General features: G+C 35.6%; 1 protein-coding gene across 1 annotated transcript in view; it reads left to right on the forward strand.

The window, feature by feature from the left end:
- The window catches only part of LOC135097639 (calcium-dependent secretion activator-like), a 267,744-nt gene that overhangs the window by 144,493 nt on the left and 97,148 nt on the right, over positions 1-26,103 (forward strand). Inside the window, exons 9-13 of the mRNA XM_063999592.1 lie at positions 4,730-4,874; positions 9,653-9,759; positions 9,927-10,102; positions 23,085-23,273; positions 23,758-23,894. Of these exons, the coding sequence (XP_063855662.1) occupies positions 4,730-4,874; positions 9,653-9,759; positions 9,927-10,102; positions 23,085-23,273; positions 23,758-23,894 (754 nt within the window). The remainder of the gene's footprint in view (positions 1-4,729; positions 4,875-9,652; positions 9,760-9,926; positions 10,103-23,084; positions 23,274-23,757; positions 23,895-26,103) is intronic.

A 26,103-nucleotide genomic window follows, 5' to 3' on the forward strand; every position in this document is an offset into this window, starting at 1 on the left:
TCTCTCTCTCTCTCTCTCTCTCTCTCTCTCTCTCTCTCTCTCTCTCTCTCTCTCTCTCTCTCTCTCTCTCTCTCTCTCATGTGTTCATTGTATTGAGGGTTTACTATAAGAAAATGCATTTATAAATAACAAATATATGAAAACAATTGAAGTGAACGATGTGGTGCTGCTCACTGTGCCAGCTAGCGGTGGCATAGCTGAGGTTCACTCGTACGTATATTGGATTTTGGATCACAACTCAAAGCAAATAATTGTTCAAGTGATAGCTCATATCTTGAAAAACTTGTAAGTTGAGGTACTACTACATTCCAAAGTGAAACTTTAACATTGAAAAAATAGCAAAAAAGTAGTTAAACACAGAAAAAAAAAAACACATAGCACTATAGTTCATAGATTCTACACATAATGCCACAGGCATTTCTCCTTTGTGCAATCAGTTCCTGTTTATTTTCCAGCTTTTGAGAGTACCTTGGTAGTACTTTATGAAATTGAGATCACACTGATAAAAGTGTACCACCAAACATAAAGTGTACATGACTCTGATTGTGGCATAATGACTACTGATAAGTCAGATGGAATTGATCTAAACTTGGTACAGCATCATTGCAGTTCTTTTTCCTTTTTTAATGTAAATTCTTGAGGTTTTATATTCATTACTGGAGTTAGACAGCACAGACAAAGAGCATAGGTATTCTTTTTTCTAGGAGTTAGATAACTAAACTTGTGCTTCATTGAACTAGTTTTGTTGTTGTGTAATAATGTAGAAGCTGCACTGCATTTACTGTGAAATAGTGTAAAATAAATTTGCTTGAAACATATTGTGAGAAATAAGATTAAGAATCCCATTGCAGCAAATAGAAGACAATAAGTTGTTGATCATACTACAAGTAACAACTGGAATCCCAAGTATGTTTGCCAGGCACTAATTGAAATTATTTTTAAAAAGAACATTGTACTTTATGTATTAACTATGTAGGTAATGTAGAAGAGATATGTATCTTTAACCTTACTTTCACTCTTTTAAATTGTTTTTCTCAGGAGGTAAGACAAAAGTCTTTGTCAGATTGATAATTATTAATGGTGCAATAATTTATTGTAAGTATTCTGTAAGATATAAAAATACTTGAAACAATATTGGTAGTAATAATTTTGCAGGGGAACCATATATTGCATCCTAATTTTTCATCAAGTACTGAATAATCACTTACAGATTATATGTATGTATTTGATTTGCTACTTTCACGGTAAAATTTAGAACCTTAGTAACGTATTATTCATTTTTATTTATTTATTTATTTTTTTTTTCATGACAATTATTTGGTTTGATAATTTATTTTGATGTTTGCTTCATGAAAAATTCATGAGAGGTAACCAAAAGAGTTTCTTCTTGCTCCATTCCTTATACTTTGTCCTTGCAATATTTTTAGTCTGTTTTCTTTTTCCTCTTATTTATTTACTATATATGACTGGTACCATTGAGATCCTTGGCTGGTATTTATAGGAAAAACTTAACATTTCTTAAATTTTGACTTACAATGTACTTAGCTGAGCCATTCTGGCTAAGACTTATTTATACAATAGGTTGAGTCTTGTTGAGCCATGACTCAGTTAAGGAAAGGCAAAGTCCAAACAGATTTATGGAAAGCATGAAGACAAAACAGCAAATAACAAAAGTACCTTATTTCTACATGAATATACCATAAATAGATCATACAACAGTAAATAATGGTATATCTATAAATATCAGTATTTTCTACTTGGTTATGATTAATGTCAGTGAACTTTTGAGATAAGCTTAATGCATCTCCCAGTAATCAAAACAAATCCCAGTCTCACATGCTCCCTTACTCTGGCAAGACTAATTCACTCATATTCAAAATCCTTGCATCATGAACAGACCCATGAAAGTTAGTATTAATATCAAGGATCATATAATTTGCATCAAATACAATTTGAACATTGACACTGTAATAGTTCTTTCTGTTCACAAACTCATTTTCATACTCACAAGAGGTAACAATTTTCACATAAGTCCCATCTATTATCCCAACTACTCCTGGGAAATTTGCAATAGCCATGAATTTTGCTTGCTTTAAATTTCTGCTGGGTCTGTTGGAAATTCCATGAATTGAGCAACGATGTTTAGAGTAGCTAAAGCATTCAGAGTTTGGCATTTAACCCTGGTAATTGTAGACTCTGACAGTTCAAAGTAATCACCATTGCACAACTGCATTTTTCGAGTTCCCAAATATCTGAGAGTGGCCATTTCTGGGGTGACTGCTAGCATGGTTGCAATCAGTACGACTTTGTAGTTCCCTCTCAGTAAATCCATCACAAAAACTATTCCTTCATGGTTCAGTCTGCATCTCTTGATAAGGTCAGCGTCATCATACTTTTGAGAACATTCTTTCATTCACAAAAGGTCCTTGGATGTTGTCTTCATATTTGTTGACGTTCAGCCATCAGGGTTGGGTACAAGTGCATGTACTTTTACTTGGACTTGGACTTGGACTTAAGTAAAGATAATCATGTATTTGTACTTGGAATTTAAAAATTCAATGTTACTTTTACTTGTACTTAGATCCAAAGTACTTGGAAACACCAAGTACATTCAGTACAAACAAGTATATTGTACTGAATCAAAAGTTATATACTGTATATAGATTCTAGTGAACTTTGTGATGATAATATTGGTTAAATATGTACATTGAGTACTATGATATTGTAGTGTAATATATGATAAAGTAACATAATTAAATAGTATCTTCTCAATGGGTAACATGCTATAGTAGACAGGGGCAGTACAGCACCACATTACTCAGCAAGTGTGAATATGTTTATTACTGTCATCCTAAAATAGAATAAAGGTAGAATTTCCATTTACTTTTCAATAATGAATCCCACTTTTAACAGTGTACTCATTAATGTGTATGTATGAACACTACTACCTTTCGTGCTTTACGAATCTGTGACTGGAATTATCGTGGTCTTGGACTTAAGTATGTAGTAAAGTGACTGTACTTGTACTTGAAAAATATCCAGGTACTTGGACTTGGACTTAAGTACAATTGCTTGTACATGGACCCAATTCTGTCAGCCATATTAGTTATTGTTGTCTGAGCACTGTCTTAGCCAGCTTGAGCTACCTCTGGTGGTGGCTTAAATCTTGTCATCTGCTAAGGCAGGGCAAAGTCGCACTCAGCAGATCTGGCGGGTTTGAGACATTTTATAACACATGCTTAGTAATGGCTTAGCATTTCTGTGAGATAAGACCATGCTTAGCAGCTCTTGTCTCACTCTTTGGTATCCTAAAACTTATCCATTTTTGTTTCCCTCTTCATGTGTGCATTAACATCATACAAAAAAGCTTTTATTCGATGCTCCCTTTGAATGCTCAATAGAAACAGTGAAAAATTTATCAAAAGGCAGGATAAATCTTCAGATTCAGATTTGACATTTTCAGCTTGAATTTTCTATCTTTGAAATAACGCTAAAGATCACCTGTACAACAACTAACAATGATATAAATGTTCAAGTGCTGTGCTATAATGCTTTCTCTTACCCAATCAAATCTGATTATCAAATGCAAAACTATAGTTTTCTAGTTTGAAAACCACTTAAAACATCACATGCTATATTTGACTAAAGTATCAAAACAAATATAATGAAGACTAGAGTTTTTGGGCTTGAAAATTACCAGCAACATTATCTTCAACATCAGTAACAAGCTTACTAATGTATGAATTACAGTAATGTAATTTCTTGACCCTCACATCACACATATTTGTTTGTACTTAGAGAGGAAGGAATAGGCAAAACCAGTTGAGGTATTATCCCTATAAATCTGTATTTATATAGCTTTAATGATTCATATTTAGCTAAGTTCTGGTTTATGATATAAAATGCTGATCTTATCCTTCCAAGGCAAACAAAAGTACTGTACTGTATTGTGTTTTATAACCCTACATTGTCATATCTGCCACATTCTTTTACTTGAATGGGCCTCTGTTTCATCATGATGCCTTTCCATTTGTGCTCTTTTGTTCTCATGTCTTTCGGTCTCAGTGTTTATTTGCTTGATCAATGTTAGTACTATAGTTTTATTGAAGATATCCTAAATGCACCCCCAGATTTTCATCTTAAAATTCTCCATGTGACAAATCTTTAGTAACTTTTTTTTTTTTTTCAGGTTTTATTCCTTCATCACCAGTCTCTCTCTCTCTCTCTCTCTCTCTCTCTCTCTCTCTCTCTCTCTCTCTCTCTCTCTCTCTCTCTCTCTCTCTCTCTCTCTCTCTCTCTCTCTCTCTCTCTCTCTGGTTTCTGATTGTTGTTAATTTATTTTTTTCACATATGCTAATTTTTATCTCATCATAATGATCTGAATTTTCATTGTGGTTATAATTACCTTGGCATCTGGCATGCCATTTTTGGTGTTCTGATGAAATCTCCATAATCTATCATCTTTGTCCCATGTCTACTCTCTTATCCAGGTATATCTGTGGATCATCTTTTGTTTGGATCCAACTCTTTAGTAATGTGAACTTCCCTCTTTTAGCACATATGGTTGCTGCTCTATCCCTATTCTTATTCTTCTAGTGGTATACCCCATTCTCCAATCAATGCACCTCATCTAGATTTTCAGTACATAGTTTAGCATTCATGTTTCATTATTTGATCACAGAGAATTATTTAAGCAAAGATTAGTCATTAATGTTCTGTCTTTTTGCAGGTGGGACACACAAGGGGATTTCACAACAACACATCCACTACCTGGTGTCAAAGTAAAGCTGTATACAGAATCAGCATCTATGCTTTCCCTAGATGATAAGGAACTAGGCAAGGTTGTTCTACATCCCACAGCCATGTCATCCAAGGTCAGTTAAGAAATTTTATTGAAAATTTCTCTTTGTAAATATTCATACTTGCCATAACTTTATTATTGGTCTTCATACAAGTGAGTTATGTTCTTTAAAAACATTACTAAAATTTAATATTTTTTCTTTGAATGCACATTTCATTGCTTTTAGATAAATATTTTGAAATTTTCATTTATAAGTATGAATTTTGCAATTGTACATTAGGACAAAGGATAAAATAATTTTATTCATAGCCTTGAAAACTTATACGAGTAAATTGTATGTTTTTTTTTTTTTTTTATGTAGGAAGGACACTGGCCAAGGGCAACAAAAATTTAATAAAAAAATGCCCACTGAAATGCCAGTCCCATAAAAGGGTCAAAGCAGTGGTCAAAAATTGATGAATAAATATCTTGAAACCTCCCTCTTGAAGGAATTCAAGTCATAGGAAGGTGGAAATACAGAAGTAGGCAGGGAGTTCTAGAGTTTATCAGAGAAAGGGATGAATGACTGAGAATACTGGTTAACTCTTGCGTTAGAGAGGTGGACAGAATAGGGGTGAGAGAAAGAAGAAAGTCTTGTGCAGTGAGGCCGCGGAAGGAGGGGAGGCATGCAGTTAGCAACATCAGAAGAGCAGTTAGCATGAAAATAGTGGTAGAAGACAGCTAGATATGCAACATTGCGGTGATGAGAGAGAGGCTGAAGACAGTCAGTTAGAGGAGAGGAGTTGATGAGACGAAAAGCTTTTGATTCCACCCTGTCTAGAAGAGCAGTATGAGTGGAACCCCCCCCCCCCCCCCCAGACATGTGAAGCATACTCCATACATGGACAGATAAGGCCCTTGTACAGAGCAGCTGGGGGGATGAGAAAAACTGGCGGAGATGTCTCAGAACACCTAACTTCATAGAAGCTGTTTTAGCTAGAGATGAGATGTGAAGTTTCCAGTTCAGATTATAAGTAAAGGACAGACCGAGGATGTTCAGTGTAGAAGAGGGGGACAGTTGAGTGTCATTGAAGAAGAGGGGATAGTTGTCTGGAAGGTTGTGTCGAGTTGATAGATGCAGGAATTGAGTTTTTGAGGCATTGAACAATACCAAGTTTGCTCTGCCCCAATGAGAAATTTTAGAAAGATTAGAAGTCAAGCATTCTGTGGCTTCCCTGTGTGATATGTTTACCTCCTGAAGGGTTGGATGTCTATGAAAAGACATGGAAAAGTGCAGGGTGGTATCATCAGCGTAGGAGTGGATAGGACAAGAAGTTTGGTTTAGAAGATCATTAATGAATAATAAGAAGAGAGTGGGTGACAGGACAGAACCCTGAGGAACACCACTGTTAATAGATTTAGGAGAAGAACAGTGACCGTCTACCACAGCAGCAATAGAACGGTCAGAAAGGAAACTTGAGATGAAGTTACAGAGAGAAGGATAGAAACCATAGGAGGGTAGTTTGGAAATCAAAGCTTTGTGCCAGACTCTATCAAAAGCTTTTGATATGTCCAAGGTAACAGCAAAAGTTTCACCAAAATCTTTAAAAGAGGATGACCAAGACTCAGTAAGGAAAGCCAGAAGATCACCAGTAGAGCGGCCTTGACAGAACCCATACTGGCGATCAGATAGAAGGTTGTGAAGTGATAGATGTTTAAGAATCTTCCTGTTGAGGATAGATTCAAAAACTTTAGATAGGCAGGAAATTAAAGCAATAGGACGGTAGTTTGAGGGATTAGAACGGTCACCCTTTTTAGGAACAGGTTGAATGTAGGCAAACTTCCAGCAAGAAGGAAAGTTAGATGTTGACAGACAGAGCTGAAAGAGTTTGACTAGGCAAGGTGCAAGCACAGAGGCACAGTTTTGGAGAACAATAGGAGGGACCCCATCAGGTCCATGAGCCTTCCGAAGGTTTAGGCCAGCGAGGGCATGGAAAACATCATTGCGAAGAATTTTATTACGTGGCATGAAGTAGTTAGAGGGTGGAGGAGAAGGAGGAACAAGCCCAGAATAGTCCAAGGTAGAGTTTTTAGCAAAGGTTTGAGCGAAGAGTTCAGCTTTAGAAATAGATGTGATAGCAGTGGTGCCATCTGGTTGAAATAGAGGAGGGAAAGAAGAAGAAGCAAAGTTATTGGAGATATTTTTGGCTAGATGCCAGAAATCACAAGGGGAGTTAGATCTTGAAAGGTTTTGACATTTTCTGTTAATAAAGGAGTTTTTGGCTAGTTGGAGAACAGACTTGGCATGGTTCCAGGCATAAATATAAAGTGCATGAGATTCAGGTGATGGAAGGCTTAAGTACCTTTTGTGGGCCACCTCTCTATCATGTATAGCACGAGAACAAGCTGTGTTAAACCAAGGTTTAGAAGGTTTAGGACGAGAAAAAGAATGAGGAATGTATGCCTCCATGCCAGACACTATCACCTCTGTTATGCGCTCAGCACACAAAGACGGGTCTCTGACACGGAAGCAGTAGTCATTCCAAGGAAAATCAGCAAAATACCTCCTCAGGTCCCCCCAACTAGCAGAGGCAAAACACCAGAGGCACCTTCGCTTAGGGGGATGCTGAGGAGGGATTGGAGCAATAGGACAAGATATAGATATGAGATTGTGATCAGAGGAGCCCAACAGAGAAGAAAGGGTGACAGCATAAGCAGAAGGATTAGAGGTCAGGAAAAGGTCAAGAATGTTGGGCGTATCTCCAAGACGGTCAGGAATACGAGTAGGGTGTTGCACCAATTGCTCTAGGTCATGGAGGATAGCAAAGTTGTAGGCTAGTTCACCAGGATGGTCAGTGAAGGGAGAGGAAAGCCAAAGCTGGTGGTGAACATTGAAGTCTCCAAGAATGGAGATCTCTGCAAAAGGGAAGAGGGTCAGAATGTGTTCCACTTTGGAAGTTAAGTAGTCAAAGAATTTCTTATAATCAGAGGAGTTAGGTGAGAGGTATACAGCACAGATAAATTTAGTATGAGAGTGACTCTGTAGTCGTAGCCAGATGGTGGAAAACTCAGGAGATTCAAGAGCGTGGGCACAAGAGCAGGTTAAGTCATTGCGCACATAAACGCAGCATCCAGCTTTGGATTGAAAATGAGGATAGAGAAAGTAGGAGGGAACAGAAAAGGGGCTACTGTCAGTTGCCTCAGACATCTGAGTTTCAGTGAGGAAAAGAAGATGAGGTTTAGAAGAGGAGAGGTGGTGTTCTACAGATTGAAAATTAGATCTTAGACTCCGACTCCGAGGGACTCCGAGGCTGGTGTAGGAATCGGCATGATGATTTTGAAATTTTTGAGTGAAGGTTGTGTGTGTTATTAGGTGCTTGTAGTTTTGTGTGGAGGAAGAGAGTTGTCTTTAGAGGGCAGGCTGTGACTGCCCCCTTGTGTTGTGAGACACAAAGGGAAACGTTCAGTGAGGTCACAGCTGAGTTTAATGATAAGTTCACAGCACTCCCTGAACAGTGCTTTAGACCTCACTGGGAGTAATTATCGTTTCGGCAGGTGTCTACTGCCTCCTCCTGCCATGTTCATAGATCAATGTTTGTACTTTTCTAGTTTCCTAAACTAAAAGCTCAGGTGCTACATATTGCACCCATTGCATTAATGTCCTGATCCAAATAATTTATATGATTAACATATTTTGGTAACACTGATTATCTGAAATCAAAATAATTCTCCAATCATTGGTATCTTCAAAAAGAAAAAAAAAAAAAATCGCTGGATTATAACAGTATGCATGAATGTTTTAGAGCATACAGTGTGATCTACACCACATGACTGGGGCCATTCCTTTATGGATTCTTTGCTTGAAACCCAACTTAAACATATATCTCATTTCAATTAGTTCTTAATGATGGATAGATTCTAATCACATCCTTTGAGAAGTCCTGTTTGTCTCCACAAATTAAAATCAAGATTGTAAGTTAAGCTGACACCTAAATATGTGTCTAATGCTATTGTAGTCAGTACTATTTAACAATGCAGTTAAGAAATCTCAATTTGGCACCATCTACATGATCATTTATGATTTAACAAAGGACACTACAGTACATAATACCATAGGAGTCTTTGAAGCTTCCTGTTAACTGAGATTACAAAAATAATTTTGTCATATCATTTTCAAATTTCACTGATTTGCAACCAGGCTGGCACTGTTGCCATCCACCACTCTGACCATGAAACATGTCTTATCATTATCTGATTCCAATGCAATAGATGAACACTGTGAAAGCAGGTTTTTTGAACAGGTTACTGGTTCCAACTTAACACCAAGTAAATGTATGTACATGTGATAAAAACAGGTTCAGGAGTTTTGACAACTTGCATCTGCTTTCAATCTGTTCCCCTGTTTCTCAGACAATTGTTATTGCTGATCCACTTCAGAAGTGTAATTTCTAATCATGAAATTCTTTGAAAGACTATCAGAATGTGATCAAATGCACAGACACCATGCCAACAGAAATATAATGGATAAATTAGTGGCTGAATTATTCATGACACAATAATCGACATTCAAAGGCTGCATACAAGAACTTATATAACAATTTGTAATAAAGATCAAATTTTACCTCCTAGAAATATCAACAATTATTCAGCTTCTTTTTCAAATTCCACAGCTGTCTTTCTTGTCTTACACTCAGTAACCTTTAAAACTGAGAAGAATAGTTCCCTATAGTTCTCAAGATAATTTTAGTTAGATTTTGATGTATGATATCAGGAACTGTATAAAAGTATAGGCACAAAACATTGTAACATAGTGGCATTTTATTTACATTAAAGAGTATGAACATAAATATAAGGATGTCATTATCATTGCAGGTACCTGAATGGTACAAGATGCAAGTTCCAAAAAATTCACCTGAAAATAATCTTAGAATTAAGATTGCTGTCAGAATGGATAAACCACAAAACTTAAAACATTGTGGGTAAGTGTTTACATTATCATCATTATTGTATGGCTATTGAATCTTGTATGTATTTTTATTGATATATTATTAAATACTTGTATTGCAAGCTGCATAATAAGTGTCATGAAATTCATCCATTTTTTTCTATACACAAGGTTAAATTTTATTAAAATCTCACTCGACAGCCATCTGTATGCTCTAGGGAAGAGTTGCTGGAAAAAGTGGAAGAAACGGTATTTTTGTTTAGTACAAGTGTCCCAGTACACATTTGCCATGTGTAGCTACAGAGAGAAGAAAAGCGAACCCACGGAGATGATGCAGCTGGATGGGTATACAGTGGACTACATTGAGGCAGTGTCAGGTAATGCTACATTCTGTTGGATGATATTCACATATATTGGCTGCAAAATTCTTTGATCTCTAGATATAAACATCATCAAGAAGATAAATAGTATTATTTATTGAAATTTATTAAGACATTAGTTAAGCATCAAACAACACAAATATTTTTTTTTTCCAATAAGTAATTTTTGTTGCTAAAAAAAATCTAGCATTTATTTTTTACTCATTGCAATACATGTTGTTTCATTAGTGCTGCACTTAATTGAATCATAGCCAAAATTCTTGTATGAAAGAAAATCCTTTGGAATATGTTCCTTTCACACCTCTTGGTGCTGAGAGACATTTTTCTTTTAACTTGTCTTGAGAGGAAGGTAGTCTTTTACATGACTTATACAGTATGACTAATTGCTGCTTTTATGATATATAAAATGTATAAACCTATAAGACACACCTTCATTTATGAATATGTAAAAGCAAACTCTTTCTATGTTCATTAATCACCACTGCTATAATATGACAGAAAATTAAGTGCATGGTGCAGATGCATTAAGCAGAATCATCTGATCATAATTTTTGGATGTGATCTCAACTGATAACATTATTAAGTAGTGGCAGCAATCTGGACTTCCAGGCATTAGTTCATGAAGCAGCATCTGCATGCTACAAATGGCAAGACCAACCCAAAGCAGACACTTCCAAAACAAAACATTCTGTTATGAATGATAAAGTTTTAGTATGGTACAATGGAGGAAAATTCCCATTCATACTGATGATGTGGAGTATGGAGGTTAAACTGGAAAAGACAATCATTTTACAGTTCCAGAGATGGCATATTGATTATCATCTGATTGTTGGGATCCTCAATGTTAGTGCACATTTTAATTCAAACAGCCTTTTTACAGAAATGGCAACCAGGCTGACCTCAGTAATACTTCTCTCTCATTCACAAAAAGTCTTTTATTTAATTTCATCCATGATGTGACACATATGGAGAAAGTTGATGCAAAAAGAGTAAGGCAGGTTTTACAACAAGCTTCAGTTGTACATTGTAATGGTGATCTCTAATAAAAGTTAGTACATATTCAAGCTAATTCAGTTTAATAGATGGAACCAATCCATCCAAAAAGAGATTTGTGAGGATAAAGCTCATCAATAAACTGAAGACAGGAAGATTTTTTGTAATGGGCATGACAAGTAAAAATTTGGAATGAACATTTTTTTCCCTCATTCAAATTGCATACAGTCAGCTGATTTAGCACAGAGAGCATTGGAAATCTCAGAACCAGGCTCAGTTCATGTGATATGAACCATACATTGTTCCTTTCTGCTCCATACTCCTGACCAAGACAGACATATCACCACTCTTCTGGTATGCCCCACTAGAGGTTGAAGTTCCAGCTAAAGCCAGTTTGCCATATGGATTTTTTTTTTTTTTTTTGTATGTGTGTGTGTGTGTGTGTGTGTGTGTGTGTGTGTGTGTGTAATATTGTGGCAGGTATTTAGGGGTAGGGTTTAGTGCCAAAAGTTGATCTCTTACAATTAAAATATTTTGAGAGGAGTCCAGAAGCTGTTATAGTCCAGCTTTGAGTGAGTGCATGACTGTGCTATTTGTTGTGTTGTCTGTCTGGAGTTTGGCTTCATCATAGTAGGGTTATTCCAGTTTTGTTATGTGAAGTTTTGTGGTGTCTGCAGTTTGAGTGTGGTGGTGTGGCCATGTGGCCATAATGTACTCCCTTTTCTTTCACAGCTTCAAATAACAAGTGATATATATATATATATATATATATATATATATATATATATATATATATATATATATATATATATATATATATATATATATATATATATATATACAGTAAAACCCCTCACATCCGGCATTCGAGTATCCGGCAGCTTCAAGTATCCGGCACATTTTTCCCAGAGCCCTAAAATCAATAAAAAGTCAATGTGTACTCATAAAATCAATTAAAATTCCCGTGCGAGGCATACTTTGTCCCCTCACCACCAGGGCGCACTGCTTCCCGCCACCCATGGCCCACTGCACTGTGTTTACTCAGTGACTCAGTCCCGCGTGTGCACTGTTTATTGCCTGACACCTTCATCATGTCTAAAGTTATAGAAAAGAGGAAGTGTGTTGTGCTTACACTTAAGCAACTGATCAGATCAGCTGATCTTTGTTATGGTAAGATGCATAAGTGTAGGGTGGTGATTGTGGACATAATTTCACTTCTATTCAAGTATCCGGCAATATTCAAGTATCTGGCATGTGAGCAGTCCCATTGATGCCGGATAAGAGGGATTTTACTGTATATATATATATATATATATATATATATATATATATATATATATATATATATATATATATATATATATATATATATATATATATATATATATATATATATATATATATATATATATATATATATATATATATATATATATATATATATATATATATATATATATATATATATATATATATATATATATATATATATATATATATATATATATATATATATATATATATATATATATATATATATATATATATATATATATATATATATATATATATATATATATATATATATATATATATATATATAGAAACCATTGTCGCATGCTTGCTCCTCCTTCCTTCTGGTCCTCACACATTAATTGTTATTTGTGATATGATACTGTGTCAAGTCATGTATCTGCAGACTCTCTTGCCATCTCATGCTGAAAATTTTGACCATTTCTTCACCTCTCACATTATATTTATTTATTTATTACTATTATTATTATTTATTTATTATTATTTTTTTTTTAATGATGGTTTCTGCTTGCTCACATTGCTTTCCTTGTCCTCTCTATGCTCTCCTTTTTATGCTTTTGTGCATAATTTACTTGTTCATATTAATCTATCAGTAAAATCAGAAGTAGTCAGGAGATCAATCATAGAAGTGTCAGAAAATATGTAAAACTTTTACATATATGTGACCTTTAAAGTTACAAGGAAACATACTCATCTTAGCCTAACTTGTTGAATTATGAATACAATTTCATAATGAGAATTATTTGTTTTATTTGTTGATATATTAAAGTGGAATTGTTTATATTTATAGAATATGTTTCAGCTGCATGGTTTTTCAGAAATATAAATTATATTATCATGAAAATTTGATTATTTTAATTAAATTATGTTTATTTTTTTAATTAGTCATGATAAGGCATTACTTTATCACTATTACATGAGCAACAATTAATTTTGTCAGTATTTGAAATTTGTTAATTTTTTTATTGTATTCTTAAATCTTAATATTTTTCAGCTCAGCTTATGGTTGGAATGGTTAAGTGCTAAAATCAAATGCTGCTGTATTTCCATGCATGCCATTACAGTAGACAGAGCATGATAATAGAGCAGCATCTCTTTGTTTTTTCATTCTTTATAGCCCCCTCTTCAAAAATTTTATGCTTTTCATGCATTCAGTCAGATTGCTTAATTATTATTAGTAATAGCTGAATTATAAATATACCAATAACTCTAGGAAAAAATAGAAGTAAATAAGGAAAAGATTCCATTTGTTCTGCCATGGAACTTCAATGCAGTTTGAGCAATAGTTTTTATTTCCATGTTCTTCCAAAACTGGATTGGAAAGCCAGGTAATAGATTATGAATTCATGTAGCATACCTGACTCATAGTACAGTGTTGATGAAATTCCAGTCCATAGCACATAGATGCAACATCCAGCTTTGGATTGAAAGTGAAGGTAAAGAAACTTGGAGGGAACAGAATTTCCTCAGACATGTGTTTCAGTTAAGAAAAGGAGATGAAGAGAGCTTGTTTCACAAATTGAAAATTAGATCTAATGCTGTAAATGATGAAGTGTAGAAAAAATTGAGGCATTGTCAAGACACTTTGACTTGGTACTAGAAGAGCAGTCTGACCTGGGGACATTAATCCCCAGAAAGACATTAATCCCCCTTTCCAGAAAGGGAATCTGAGGCTGATTGTATTATTTGAATTATTTTCATTTTTTAACTTGAATGAAAGATTTACAGGCTTTGAGTGCATGTATAGTGTTGTGTGAAGGAAGAGAATTATATTTAGAGGTCAGGGTGTGATTGCTTCCCTTTGTTTTGTGAGACACAAAGAGAAACATTCAAGGAGGACACAGCTGAATCAGAAGCATCCACAGCACCCACCTATGCCAGTGCTTATGAGACCTTCCTTGGAGTAATTACCATTTCAGCAGGTGTATACTGCCTCCTCCTTCAATTTTTTATGTAAGATACTAGATACCTATCACTATTGAAAACATTTAGATAAAAAAACAGGATGTACCTGTGCAACATTAAATAAGTAGTGGATGCATATTGCTCTATGAAGTATGTATTAGTAATGGTATGAGTAGGATATAATATATCATCTTGCCACAAACAATTAAGTGGGTTTTGAGCTATTGATTTTTAAAGATCTAAAAAAATAGTTGAGCATTACACATCTATAGGATCACCTGTATTTGAGATCATAAGAAGATATTGTATATTTTGTTATGTGTTTATTTATTTACTTATCTCGTCCCCCCCAAAAAAAAATAAATAAAATCTCATCTTTCAGATGCTAACTTTGAAGTTCCTGTTTGCCCAGTATGAATTATTACTCTGATGTTGGGAATCCAACTTGTGTAACATTTCTAAAGAAGATAAAAAAAAAAGTTATCTCATCACTTCCTCTTTAACTTTTCTATTTTCACTTACATAATTTTCTCTGGACTAAATGATGTCCTAGATTACTTGTTGCCAGTGCTTTTACCTGCATTTCAAGAGACACTGCTGTTGTTGTTGTTGGAGGGAATGAAGGCATTTCATAGTTAGGTAAACACATATGTGAGTGGAGGGAGGGTTTAATGAGAGTGGAAGTGGGATAGGTATTGGGTGATGTTTCATGTTTGTTTAGTATACTTATTTATAGTTGTATGAATGAGGGAAATAAAAGCTAAAGTGGTAGAAATCTTGAACCATTTAGAATAGGATTGTGATAATGTGTTTGTTAGCAGATGACATTGTTGTCTGCATAGAGTGTAAGGTAACCTCAGAGAATGGTAGATGAATTTTATATTATGTATTTGTGTGAAATGGAAACTGAAGGTGAATATCAGAAAGGAAATGAAATGGTTCTTGAGAGAAAAAAGACATAGATGTATGATATTAGTATACATATTGTGTTAGTTGTCACCAGAAGATACTGTACGTGTAACAGGTAGCATAGGTGCCCAGCAGGTAGAATATCCCATGTTTGATCCCCAGGCAGTCCTTGCTTTTCTGGTGAGACTTAATAGCTCCAGTGAGGAGGATCTGCAGGGCACACAATCTCCCAGTCAGTGCATGTGATGTGGCCTGTGTGTGAGTTGTTACCAGAGTGTACCATGATCCAGTGGATAGCATAGCCACCCAGCAAGCAGAAGGTCCTGGGTTCAGTCCCCAGGGTGTGCCTGTGTGTGAAACTCCCTAGCTTCAACACCTAACTTATAGGATGAGTGTACCAGCAGTAGTAGGTTGTGAAATAGTTCTAGGAGACAGAATGAAGGAATTATAAAAGAGCAGTGCTAAGGATATGAAATGGGGAAATATGCCATTGGAAGTAGAGAACGTTAATTGGAAGGATTATGAAAGAAAAATACCCCTTGAGATCAAGAAGTTTAAGGAAAAGTATTATTCTATTAATATTCATGTATGAATCAGAGGCTTAGATATGGAACAAAGCTCAGCATTCAAGAGTACAGTGATGCCCTACATATTTGCAGTTCAGTATTTGTGGTTTCCCATATTTGGAGATTTTTTCCTAATCTAATTTAACTAATGGGGAGTTTTCAGAGTTGCCAGATGTCAATCTTTTGGCCCAAAGAGCCTGGATTATTCTTTCAATTATTGTAAATTACAGTAACCCTCAATATAACAAACATGTGGGGCGAGGTGGGTCGCTAAAGGTGAAAATTCAATATATATATATATATATATATATATATATATATATATATATATATATATATATATATATATATATATATATATATATATATATATATATATATATATATATATATATATATATATTTATGGAGAGAGAGAGAGAGAGAGAGAGAGAGAGAGAGAGAGAGAGAGAGAGAGAGAGAGAGAGAGAGAGAGGGGGGGGGGACAGGAGGAAGCAGGGAACAGGCTTAAAGGGGTTGTTATACCTGAAATTTGGTAAACAGAGATTTGTTATATTGAGGGTTTACTGTACATACCAGTTTAGTCCCCTTTCATTTTAAAGTGTACACAATTTCTTTAACTGAAAATTATGTAGAATACATATAATAATTGTTACTTATTGTGTTAAAATGAATTTTAAATGTGCTTAATAAATGTGATATGTATATTTTATGATTTAAACTATAACCATAGGTATTTCTGAGCTTTATAGGGGTGGTTTCCCATATTTGTGGATTTTCACTATTCATGGGAGGTTTTGGAACAGCTCCTGCAAATAGCGCACGAACACTGTTTAGAAGTGAGCTATCAAAGAGGAGCATATGGACTGACAAGTTAGGAGAGTAAGAGTATTGAAGAAGTATATGAAAAATGGAGTATGGGAACCTACATATATGGAATGAGGTGTGGAACAGTGGAGTGGGTGTAAGTAAATACTTGGGATGACTTGGCCATATTGAAAGAATGAAGAATAAAGAGTTTGTAAAGAAAGTATTCAATGTCATGCAAAACTGAGGGTGAAAGGATAAGGTAAGGAAATACATGTGTGAAAGCGATGCTAGTTGAGGTTGAGGACAAATAGGCAAGAAAAAAGTGATTATGTAGTAGCAGAGGCCCTTCAGCCCTTATTGGGGAACACTGCCAGAGGAAGTGATGCATTAGAGAAAGATAGAAAGATGAATGGAATATTTTTAGAGAAAGATAGAAAGATAGAATATTTTTTCTGAAGCAGTGTTAAATTCACTTGGTTCATAATATCAATCACAGTGTTCTTTTCTTTTCCTTAAGTATAATGAAAGATGTGGTCTAAGCTGTTGTGATACAAGGATTATATATATAGCTGAGACAATATTACTGTGTGGATATAAATGGATGTTGTCATTAAGAGAATATGCTGTGAGTACTGCCACCACTTGTGTAAATTAAGCAATGAATGATATTGCTATGAATTGTAGTGATGGGACAATTGAATACTGACCAAAATCTATTCAAATCAAGGTGATCTTGGCATGTAGAATAGATGCAGAATATGGTCTTCCAGAACAAAGATATACTGGGCTTTATTCATTGTCACATTCTTGGGAGAGAAGTACAGACCACATCATTTGGCTGGACTGCTGAAGCACCCACACACCCTCAAATTCAGTGTGTTTTAATTGTGTTGACTGTGTAGGCAAGGTCAATAGAGGAGTGGCATCTGATACCCATTGCACAACTGTGGATGCTCTGAATTGTGGACTTATTAGACCACATCAATCTTCCGTGATCCAGGAAGCATAGTTCTTGGCAAAAGCAAGTCTTTCCTTCTTCATACAATCCATCGGAAATTATTTGCTTGCTTCACTGCAGGCTGGGAGGTGCAGGTCTTTCTGGAGGTAATGCTGTATGCAGCAAGCAGATGCATCTTTCAGCAAACCTGGGTGGCATTCCTTTAGTTCTGCAGCTGTCACTTTTCTCTGCAGAAGATTGTCTGTTGGTTTGGTAGTCTTGCATGGCAGACCAGAACGTGTTTTTGCAAGGGGAACAACATTAGCAAGGAGGCCATGAGCTGCTGGCAACAGAGTTGTGACACTGGATTTTGGACAGCCAGAACATCAACAAATTTCTTTGATCAGTACATCACTGCACCAAAAATGAGTCAGACAGACACAAAATATCCCAAATCCTAGACACTAGTGGACACAACCCAAAGAAAGTGTCATCCTAGTTGCTGTCTGAGGGCCAATTTCACAGTTGCTTCCTTTTGTTGTGATTTTTACCAATGACTGATCTCTACCACCAACAACAAATCCGATTTCATACTTGTTTTTTTAATGTTTTGTTTACTTTGATCCGTACCAGAAATTGGAACCTTTGGTAATGCTGACTTGGTAGCTGCTTGGTCTCCCCAATGGAGCTTGGCAGTGCATTTATTTTTTGCAAATAGCACAAAGTCTTATCCTTTTGTAGTTGTATTATTTCCTAAATTATATACTACTAATGATAAATAATAGTGATATGATAGAATTTAAGAAAAATTTGGATGGCAGCATGAACTCACTTCACCAGTTGATGAAAACTTCACTACCTGTCACCCTTATTTCATTTCCTACCCCTACTAAGTCAAACTCCAGTAATAATCCTTACATACATATAAGGTATATGGAATTTGTCTTCTAAAAGAAATATTGGATAATAATGAAATAATATTACTGTTTTCATCAGAGGGTTAGGTTTGTTAGGCTAGGTTTAGATTAATTCAGTTCATAGATTTCGCTGTTTATCCCTTCATTGTGGATATCATGATTAAAAAATCATAATTTGCCCAGAAATAAATATATATAGTTACTGTCTCAGAATTAGTAGGCTTGAATGATTTCCAATAAACCCGAAATATTTAAATTTAACAGTGTATGTGTACAGCAATGAGGGAACAAGAAATAGATGATTTATTATGTGCCTGGTTGGTAGAAGCAGTTTGAAGAATGTCAGATAGTTATTCAAAGGGAAGGATTTAAATCACAAAATGTAACCATAATAATGGATATGCCATGTTGAAGGCATCACTGATGTATTTCCACGCCTTTCTCCTTTTTTTTTTTTTTTTTTTTTTTTTTTTTTTAGTGCTGGCATGGTAAGTTCTTTTGTCAAGAACTGACTAGTTTTGTCTAATGATGTCACACCGGCTTACCAACATTACCGAATCAGCAGTCTTTGTTTTTTATGATTGTTACCAGGTTCGGGATTATCAAAACCATGAAAATAATGAATCTGAAATCTGATTGTGGTGTCAGTAATGCCTGTTACCAAGTTGGTAAAGCTTTTAATTAGGAATGTTACCAAGCAATTGTGTGGCCCTGAGAGAGTGTGGGGAGGCAGCTACCCACCTAACAGGCTCACACTCCATTATATAAATGTTTGATCTCACTGGAAAATAATCTTGTCACTGTAAGTGCAAGAAACACAAAATGAAGCCAGATCACATTACCATGTGTTTTCAATGGAGAAGCCTGGCTTTCTTTTTCAATGACTGCATTTACTTCTGGAATAAAGAAATATGATCACATACATGCAAAGTTTTTTTTATGCTATTAATCTTCACACTTAATGCAATATACATATCTCCATATATGTAGATGTAGATTATGTATTGCTCATTGTCTTTTCATATGTTGTAGGATATAATTGCATGCAATCAACCTAAAATACAATGATATACAAGTATATCTTTTCTGTTTCTGTCAGTGCATTTCATGCTCTAAATTCTGACATGTTTTTATGAACTTAAAAGATTAAGACATTTATGTGGATGATATGCCCAACATTCTTGACCTTTTCCTAACCTCTAATCCTTCTGTTTATGCTGTTACCCTCTCTTCTCTGTTGGGCTCCTCCGATCACAATCTCATATCTGTAACTTGTCTTATCGCTCCAATCCCTCCTCAGGATCCCCCTAAGTAGAGGTGCCTCTGGCATTTTGCCTCTGCTAGCTGGAGGGACCTGAGGAGGTATTTTGCTGATTTTCCATGGAATGACTACTGCTTCCATGTCAGAGATCTGTCTGTGTGTGCTGAGTGCATAACAGAGGTGATAGTGTCTGGCATGGAGGCGTACATTTTTCAGTCTTTTTCTCAACATAAACCTTCCAGACTTTGGTTTAACACAGCCTGTTCTCGTGCTATACATGATACAGAGGTGGCCCACAAAAGGTACTTGAGCCTTCCAACACCAGAATCTCATGCACTTTAAAACTCTGCCTGGAACCATGCCAAGTCTCCTCTAGCTAGCAAAAAACTCTTTTATTGATAGAAAGTGTCAAAATCTTTCAAGATCTAACGACCCCTTGTGACTTCTGGCACCTAACCAAAAACATTTCCAATAACTTTGCTTCTTCCTCTTTCCCTCATTTATTTCAAACAGATGGCACCACTGCTGTCACATCTATCTCTAAAGCTGATCTATTCACTCACACCTTTGCTAAAAACTCAACCTTGGATGATTCAGGGTTTGTTCCTCCCTCTCCTCCACCCTCTGACTATTTCATGCTATCTATTAAAATTTCGCTCAATGATGTTTTCCATGCCCTCACTGGCCTAAACCCTCAGAAGGCTTATGGACCTGATGGGATCCTTCCTATTGTTCTCCAAAACTGTACCTCCATGCTTGCACCTTGCCTAGTCATATTCTTTGAACATCTACCTTTTCTTCTTGTTGGAAGTTTGCCTACATTTAACCTGTTCCTAAAAAGGGTAACTGCTCTAATCTCTCAAACTACTGTCCTATTGCTTTAATTTCATGCCTATGGAAAGTTTTTTAATCTATCCTCAACAGGAAGATTCTTAAACATCCATCACTTCACAACCTTCAATCTGATTGCCAGTATGGGTTCTGTCAAGGTTGCTCTACTGGTGATCTAGCTTTTCTTACTGAGTCTTGGTCATCCTCTTTTAGAGATTTTGGTGAAACTTTTGCCGTTGCCTTAGACACATCAAACTACCCTCCTACAGCTTCTATCCTTCTCTCTGTAACTTTGTCTCAGGTTTCCTTTTCTGACCATTCTATTGCTGGTATGGTAGATGGTCACTGTTCTTCTAAATCTTTTAACAGTGGTGTTCCTCAGAGTTCTGTTCTGTCACCCACACTCTTCCAATTATTCATCAATGATATTCTAAACCAAACTTCTTGTCCTGTCTGCTCCTATGCTGATGATACCACCCTGGACTTTTCCACGTCTTTTCATAGATATCCAAGGAAGTAAGCAGTTCATGCATAGAAGCCATAGAATGCCTGACTTCTGATCTCTATAAAATTTCTGATTGGAGCAGAGCAAACTTGGTATTGTTCAATGCCTCAAAAACTCAATTCCTCCATCTATTACCTCAGCACAATCTTCCAGACAACTATCCCTCTTCTTCAATGACATCCAACTGTCTCCCTCTTCTACACTGAACATCCTCAGTCTGTCCTTTTCTTATAATCTAAACTGGAAACTTCACATATCATCTCTAGCTGAAACAGCTGCTATTAAGTTAGGTATTCTGAGATGTCTCCATCAGTTTTTCTCACCACCCACCCCACAAACTACTAACTCTGTCCATGTATGGAATATGCTTCACATGTCTTGGGATGTTCTACTCATACTGCTCTTTTAGACAGGGTGGAATCTAAAGCTTTTCATCTCATCAACTTCTCTTCTCAAACTGACTGTCTTCAGCGTCTTTCTCATTGCCACAATGTTACATCTCTTGCTATCTTCTACTGCTATTTTCATGCTAACTGCTTTTCTGATCTTGTTAACTGCATGCTTCCCCTCCTCCTGTGGCCTTGCTGCACAAGACTTTCTTCTTTCTCTCACCCCTATTCTGTCCACCTCTCTAATGCAAGAGTTAACCAGTATTCTCAATCATTCATCCCTTTCTCTGGTAAACTCTGAAATTCCCTGCCTGGATCTGTATTTCCACCTTCCTATGACTTGAATTCCTTCAAGAGGGAGGTTTCAAGACACTTATCCTTCAGTTTCTGACTACTGCTTTGGACCCTTTTCTGGGACTGGCATCTCAGTGGGTTTTTCTTTTTTATTGGATTTTTGTTGCCCTTGGCCAGTGTCCCTCCTACATAAAAAAAGAATAAAAAAATTATATATATATATATATATATATATATATATATATATATATATATATATATATATATATATATATATATATATATATATATATATATATATATATATATATATATATACAGTGGTTTGGTTACTGAACATCTCCCTTTTCAAACAATTCGGTTTTCAAACAATATTTGTAACTCGCAATTGCTTCAATTGCTGTACTATGATTCAGTTTTTGAACAATCACTTACTTTCAAAGACTACAAGACATAGCAAAACCTGCCATTTATTACTAATTTATAGTTTCTATAAATATTTCCTTTGTTTTTATATATATTTGGAGGAGAGACACTGAGGGTAAGACAGTATTTTAACCTTTGAAATAAGCTAAATGTGATCCCATTGAAGAACCTCAATGTAAGCAAACAAGGTTCAGCACTCAGGAGTAGTCCCGAACCTCTTGTGGCTTTTTCTTTGACCCACAACGCCATCATTAATGCACAACTACATTTTTTCATTAGCTTTTTCCCAGCAGCAAGATGTCTAAGTGTTATGATCACCTTCATATTGGCAGTGAGTGGGTTGCTGCTCTCAGTGTCGCTCTTTAAGGCTTCCCTTACGTGATCAGCAACAAAGAGAATGCCTGCATGGTCTAAACAATATCTTTTCATAAGTTCTGTGTCACTAAGTTCATTTAATACATCCTTTCTGGATAAAAGAAAATTCCTAAGCTGGAGATGTTATGGATCTGAGCAGTGGGAGGATCGGTCATTACCTACTAAGGCATGGTGGACAGATGTCTGAGAACAGATTAATCTATTTTATATTGATTCCTTTAGTTTTGGTTTTCAAACATTATGAAATTCAAATGGCATTTAGAAATTAATTATGTTCAGAAACTGACATTCCACTTTATATATATATATATATATATATATATATATATATATATATATATATATATATATATATATATATATATATATATATATATATATATATATATATATATACACACACACACACACACACACACACACACACACACACACACACACACACACATGCTAATTACTCATCCATGTGTTCATTTACACATTGTATGAAAATGGAATCTTTGATCATCAGCAGGAATGTGACATGCAATGATATTACATGTTGCAGATCTAGAAGGTGGTAGATTTTTCTTCAATGCTGTAAGAGAAGGAGAATCAATACTTTATGCAACAGAAGATGAAAATGAGTCTCATCAGTGGGTGACGGCACTATACCGGGCCACAGGACAGGCCCACAAGCCCACCCCTCCTGTTATGCCTCAGGGGAAAAATTCTACTTTATCAAAAATTCAAGGAGGTAAGTTTTATTTTTTAATCATCAAAAACAAGTACCATTTAATTTTGATTGTTTCTCATATCTCTCTCTCTCTCTCTCTCTCTCTCTCTCTCTCTCTCTCTCTCTCTCTCTCTCTCTCTCTCTCTCTCTCTCTCTCTCTCTCTCTCTCTCTCTCTCTTTTATTACTCAGTTTCCTGTAATGTGTTTAATGATCTTGGCTGACAACAGAGAGATTCCAGGTCCAAATTTATAGTTAGTTGGAGACAATTCAGAATTGTCTAAATTCACACTACAGTTCTGTTCAACTATTGTCTATAAGTGCAGGTGCAACATAGAAGCCAAGGAGTTATGATCTTCCAGCCTGGCAATTCCATCAAAATACCACAAGCCAGGTTGATTACTTAGTTTGGCATAGCTGATCCACCAAACCATTCAGAGAAACCTTTCTTTTGTGGTCCATTCACATAAGCTGATGATTTTGATCATTTCTTCTTTTATTTTCTAGATGCTGACAAGGCCAAGAAACATGGAATGGATGAATATATTGGTGCAGATCCTGTCAGATTTGATCACCACAACCTTTTTAGAATTCTACAAGGGCAAACACTAGAATATCGTCTTGTTGATCCATATTGTTCTTTAGTAAGTTATTAATTACAGTGTTTTGGCCATTTCATCATATTCCAGTCATAGGTTCTGTAAGTCTGTTATTCCTGTTGAATCAATTTTGACTGTTGTAAGTGCAATGATATAAGGGTTTTCTAATTAGAATGAATCAACAGCATGCATCAGAGAACAAATACAGTTTCTTCCACTTTTCTTGAAGTACTAATGATGGTTGCCACCTTCTAAGTCATATATATATATATATATATATATATATATATATATATATATATATATATATATATATATATATATATATATATATATATATATATATATATATATATATATATATATATATATATATATATATATATATATATATATATATATATATATATGAGGCCCCCCGCGGCAGAAGAGTACTAAGTGCCAAAATCAATATTCGCCAGAAATGAAGGTCAAAGTTTTGTAACTTTTACGAAAATGTCAATAGCCGTACAATAAAGCTAGAGTAAAGTTATATACACCAAATTAAAGCCCTGAAACACACCTATAACATGACATTAAAACAGAGGAAATAAAAAAATCATCATCTGGAAAAAAATAAACATTTCCATTATTGATTCGTATTTTTTTTTTTTTTTTTTTAGTTTTTACTCAGCTATGTTCAATGATATTGGTGTCTTGGTATCTTGCACTTCTCACTTCACACAATCTTGAGGTAACACTAACTTTCCCTTTCTTTATTACAGGTATCACTAACTTTCATTGTTTATTACACACTTCCCCCCTCCCCCCACCCCTCAATGCCTTTACGATTCGTACTCCAACAGTTCATCCAAGTTGTCGTGTTCACCATCATCTTGAGTGCTATTGACATCACCTGCTTGGGCGTCGATGATAGACCGGTAGAATGGATGGGCATTTTGGGGCATGAGTGCAACTAGATTGAGGCAGAGCGGGGCTGAGGCGGGAGAAGATACGGCGCTCTCATTGGCTCAGCGCTCTGACGTCACAGCACTCCGCGGTCTCTCATTGGCTGGATGGAGATAGTATGCTTCTGCACGGGCGACTTCCAACACCGAGTCAACACCTAGTCGCTAAGGAAAAAAATACTTTGCAAACAACGGGAAATTGAACCTTGTTAACATGGTGGAAAAAGTATACTATCTACACCAAAATGCGCATTAAGCCTTGGAGCACCTGATGAGGCAAAAAACGCCATTTTGCTCCCGATGGCGCTTAGTACTCTTCTGCCGCAGGGGGCCTCATATATATATATATATATATATATATATATATATATATATATATATATATATATATATATATATATATATATATATATATATATATATATATATATATATATATATATACGAGTATATATATATATATATATATAATCTTTATTTTTTTTTTTTTTTTATGTGTGTGTGTGTGTGTGTGTGTTTACCTAGTTACCTAGTTGTATAATACAGGGTTTGAGCAGGGTTCATAGTGTCCTGTCTCCATATCTATATTTATCCATCATTTCCTTAAATTTATGCACATTTGCTACTGTAACGATCTCTTCATTTAGGCCATTCCAGGTATCCACAGTTCTATGTGGAAAATTATGCTTCGTGATGTCCCTCAAACACTGACTCTTCCTGATCTTTGAGTGCCCTCTCGTTCGTCCTTCCAGCTTCATCACCTTCCAGCAACACCAGGTCCTGTTTGTCTATCTTCTCAATGTGGCTAACTGTTTCATATAACATTATTAGATATCCTCTTTCTCTTATAATTTGCAAAGTTGGCAGTCCCATTTCCTTCAACCTCTTTTCATATGTTAGGTCTTTCAGCTCTGGTACCATCCTTGTAGCTGCCCACTGAATTCTGTCCAATTTCTTTATATCTTTCTTCCTATGTGGAGACCACACCACTGCTGCACATTCCAGCCTGGGACATAGCATAGTGGCTAAAATTTTTTCATCATAGTCTTTTCCATGTAATGAAATGCCACTCTAATGTTTGTTAACATCCTGTGCGTTGAGCCAAATATCTCACTTATATGCCGTTCTGGGATCAGGGTATCTTGAATAACCACTCCTAGTCTTTTTCCTCCATGCTCTTCATTATTACTTCCCCCATTTTATAGTCCCATGCAGGTCTTCTTTTTACTCTTTCCTATTTCCATCATGTGGCATTTCTTAGCATTTAATTCCAATTTCTCACTTCTTGCTCCACTGATAAATCTTGT

The sequence above is a fragment of the Scylla paramamosain genome, unplaced genomic scaffold (genome assembly GCF_035594125.1).
Source record: "Scylla paramamosain isolate STU-SP2022 unplaced genomic scaffold, ASM3559412v1 Contig27, whole genome shotgun sequence".
Lineage (NCBI taxonomy): Eukaryota > Metazoa > Arthropoda > Malacostraca > Decapoda > Portunidae > Scylla > Scylla paramamosain.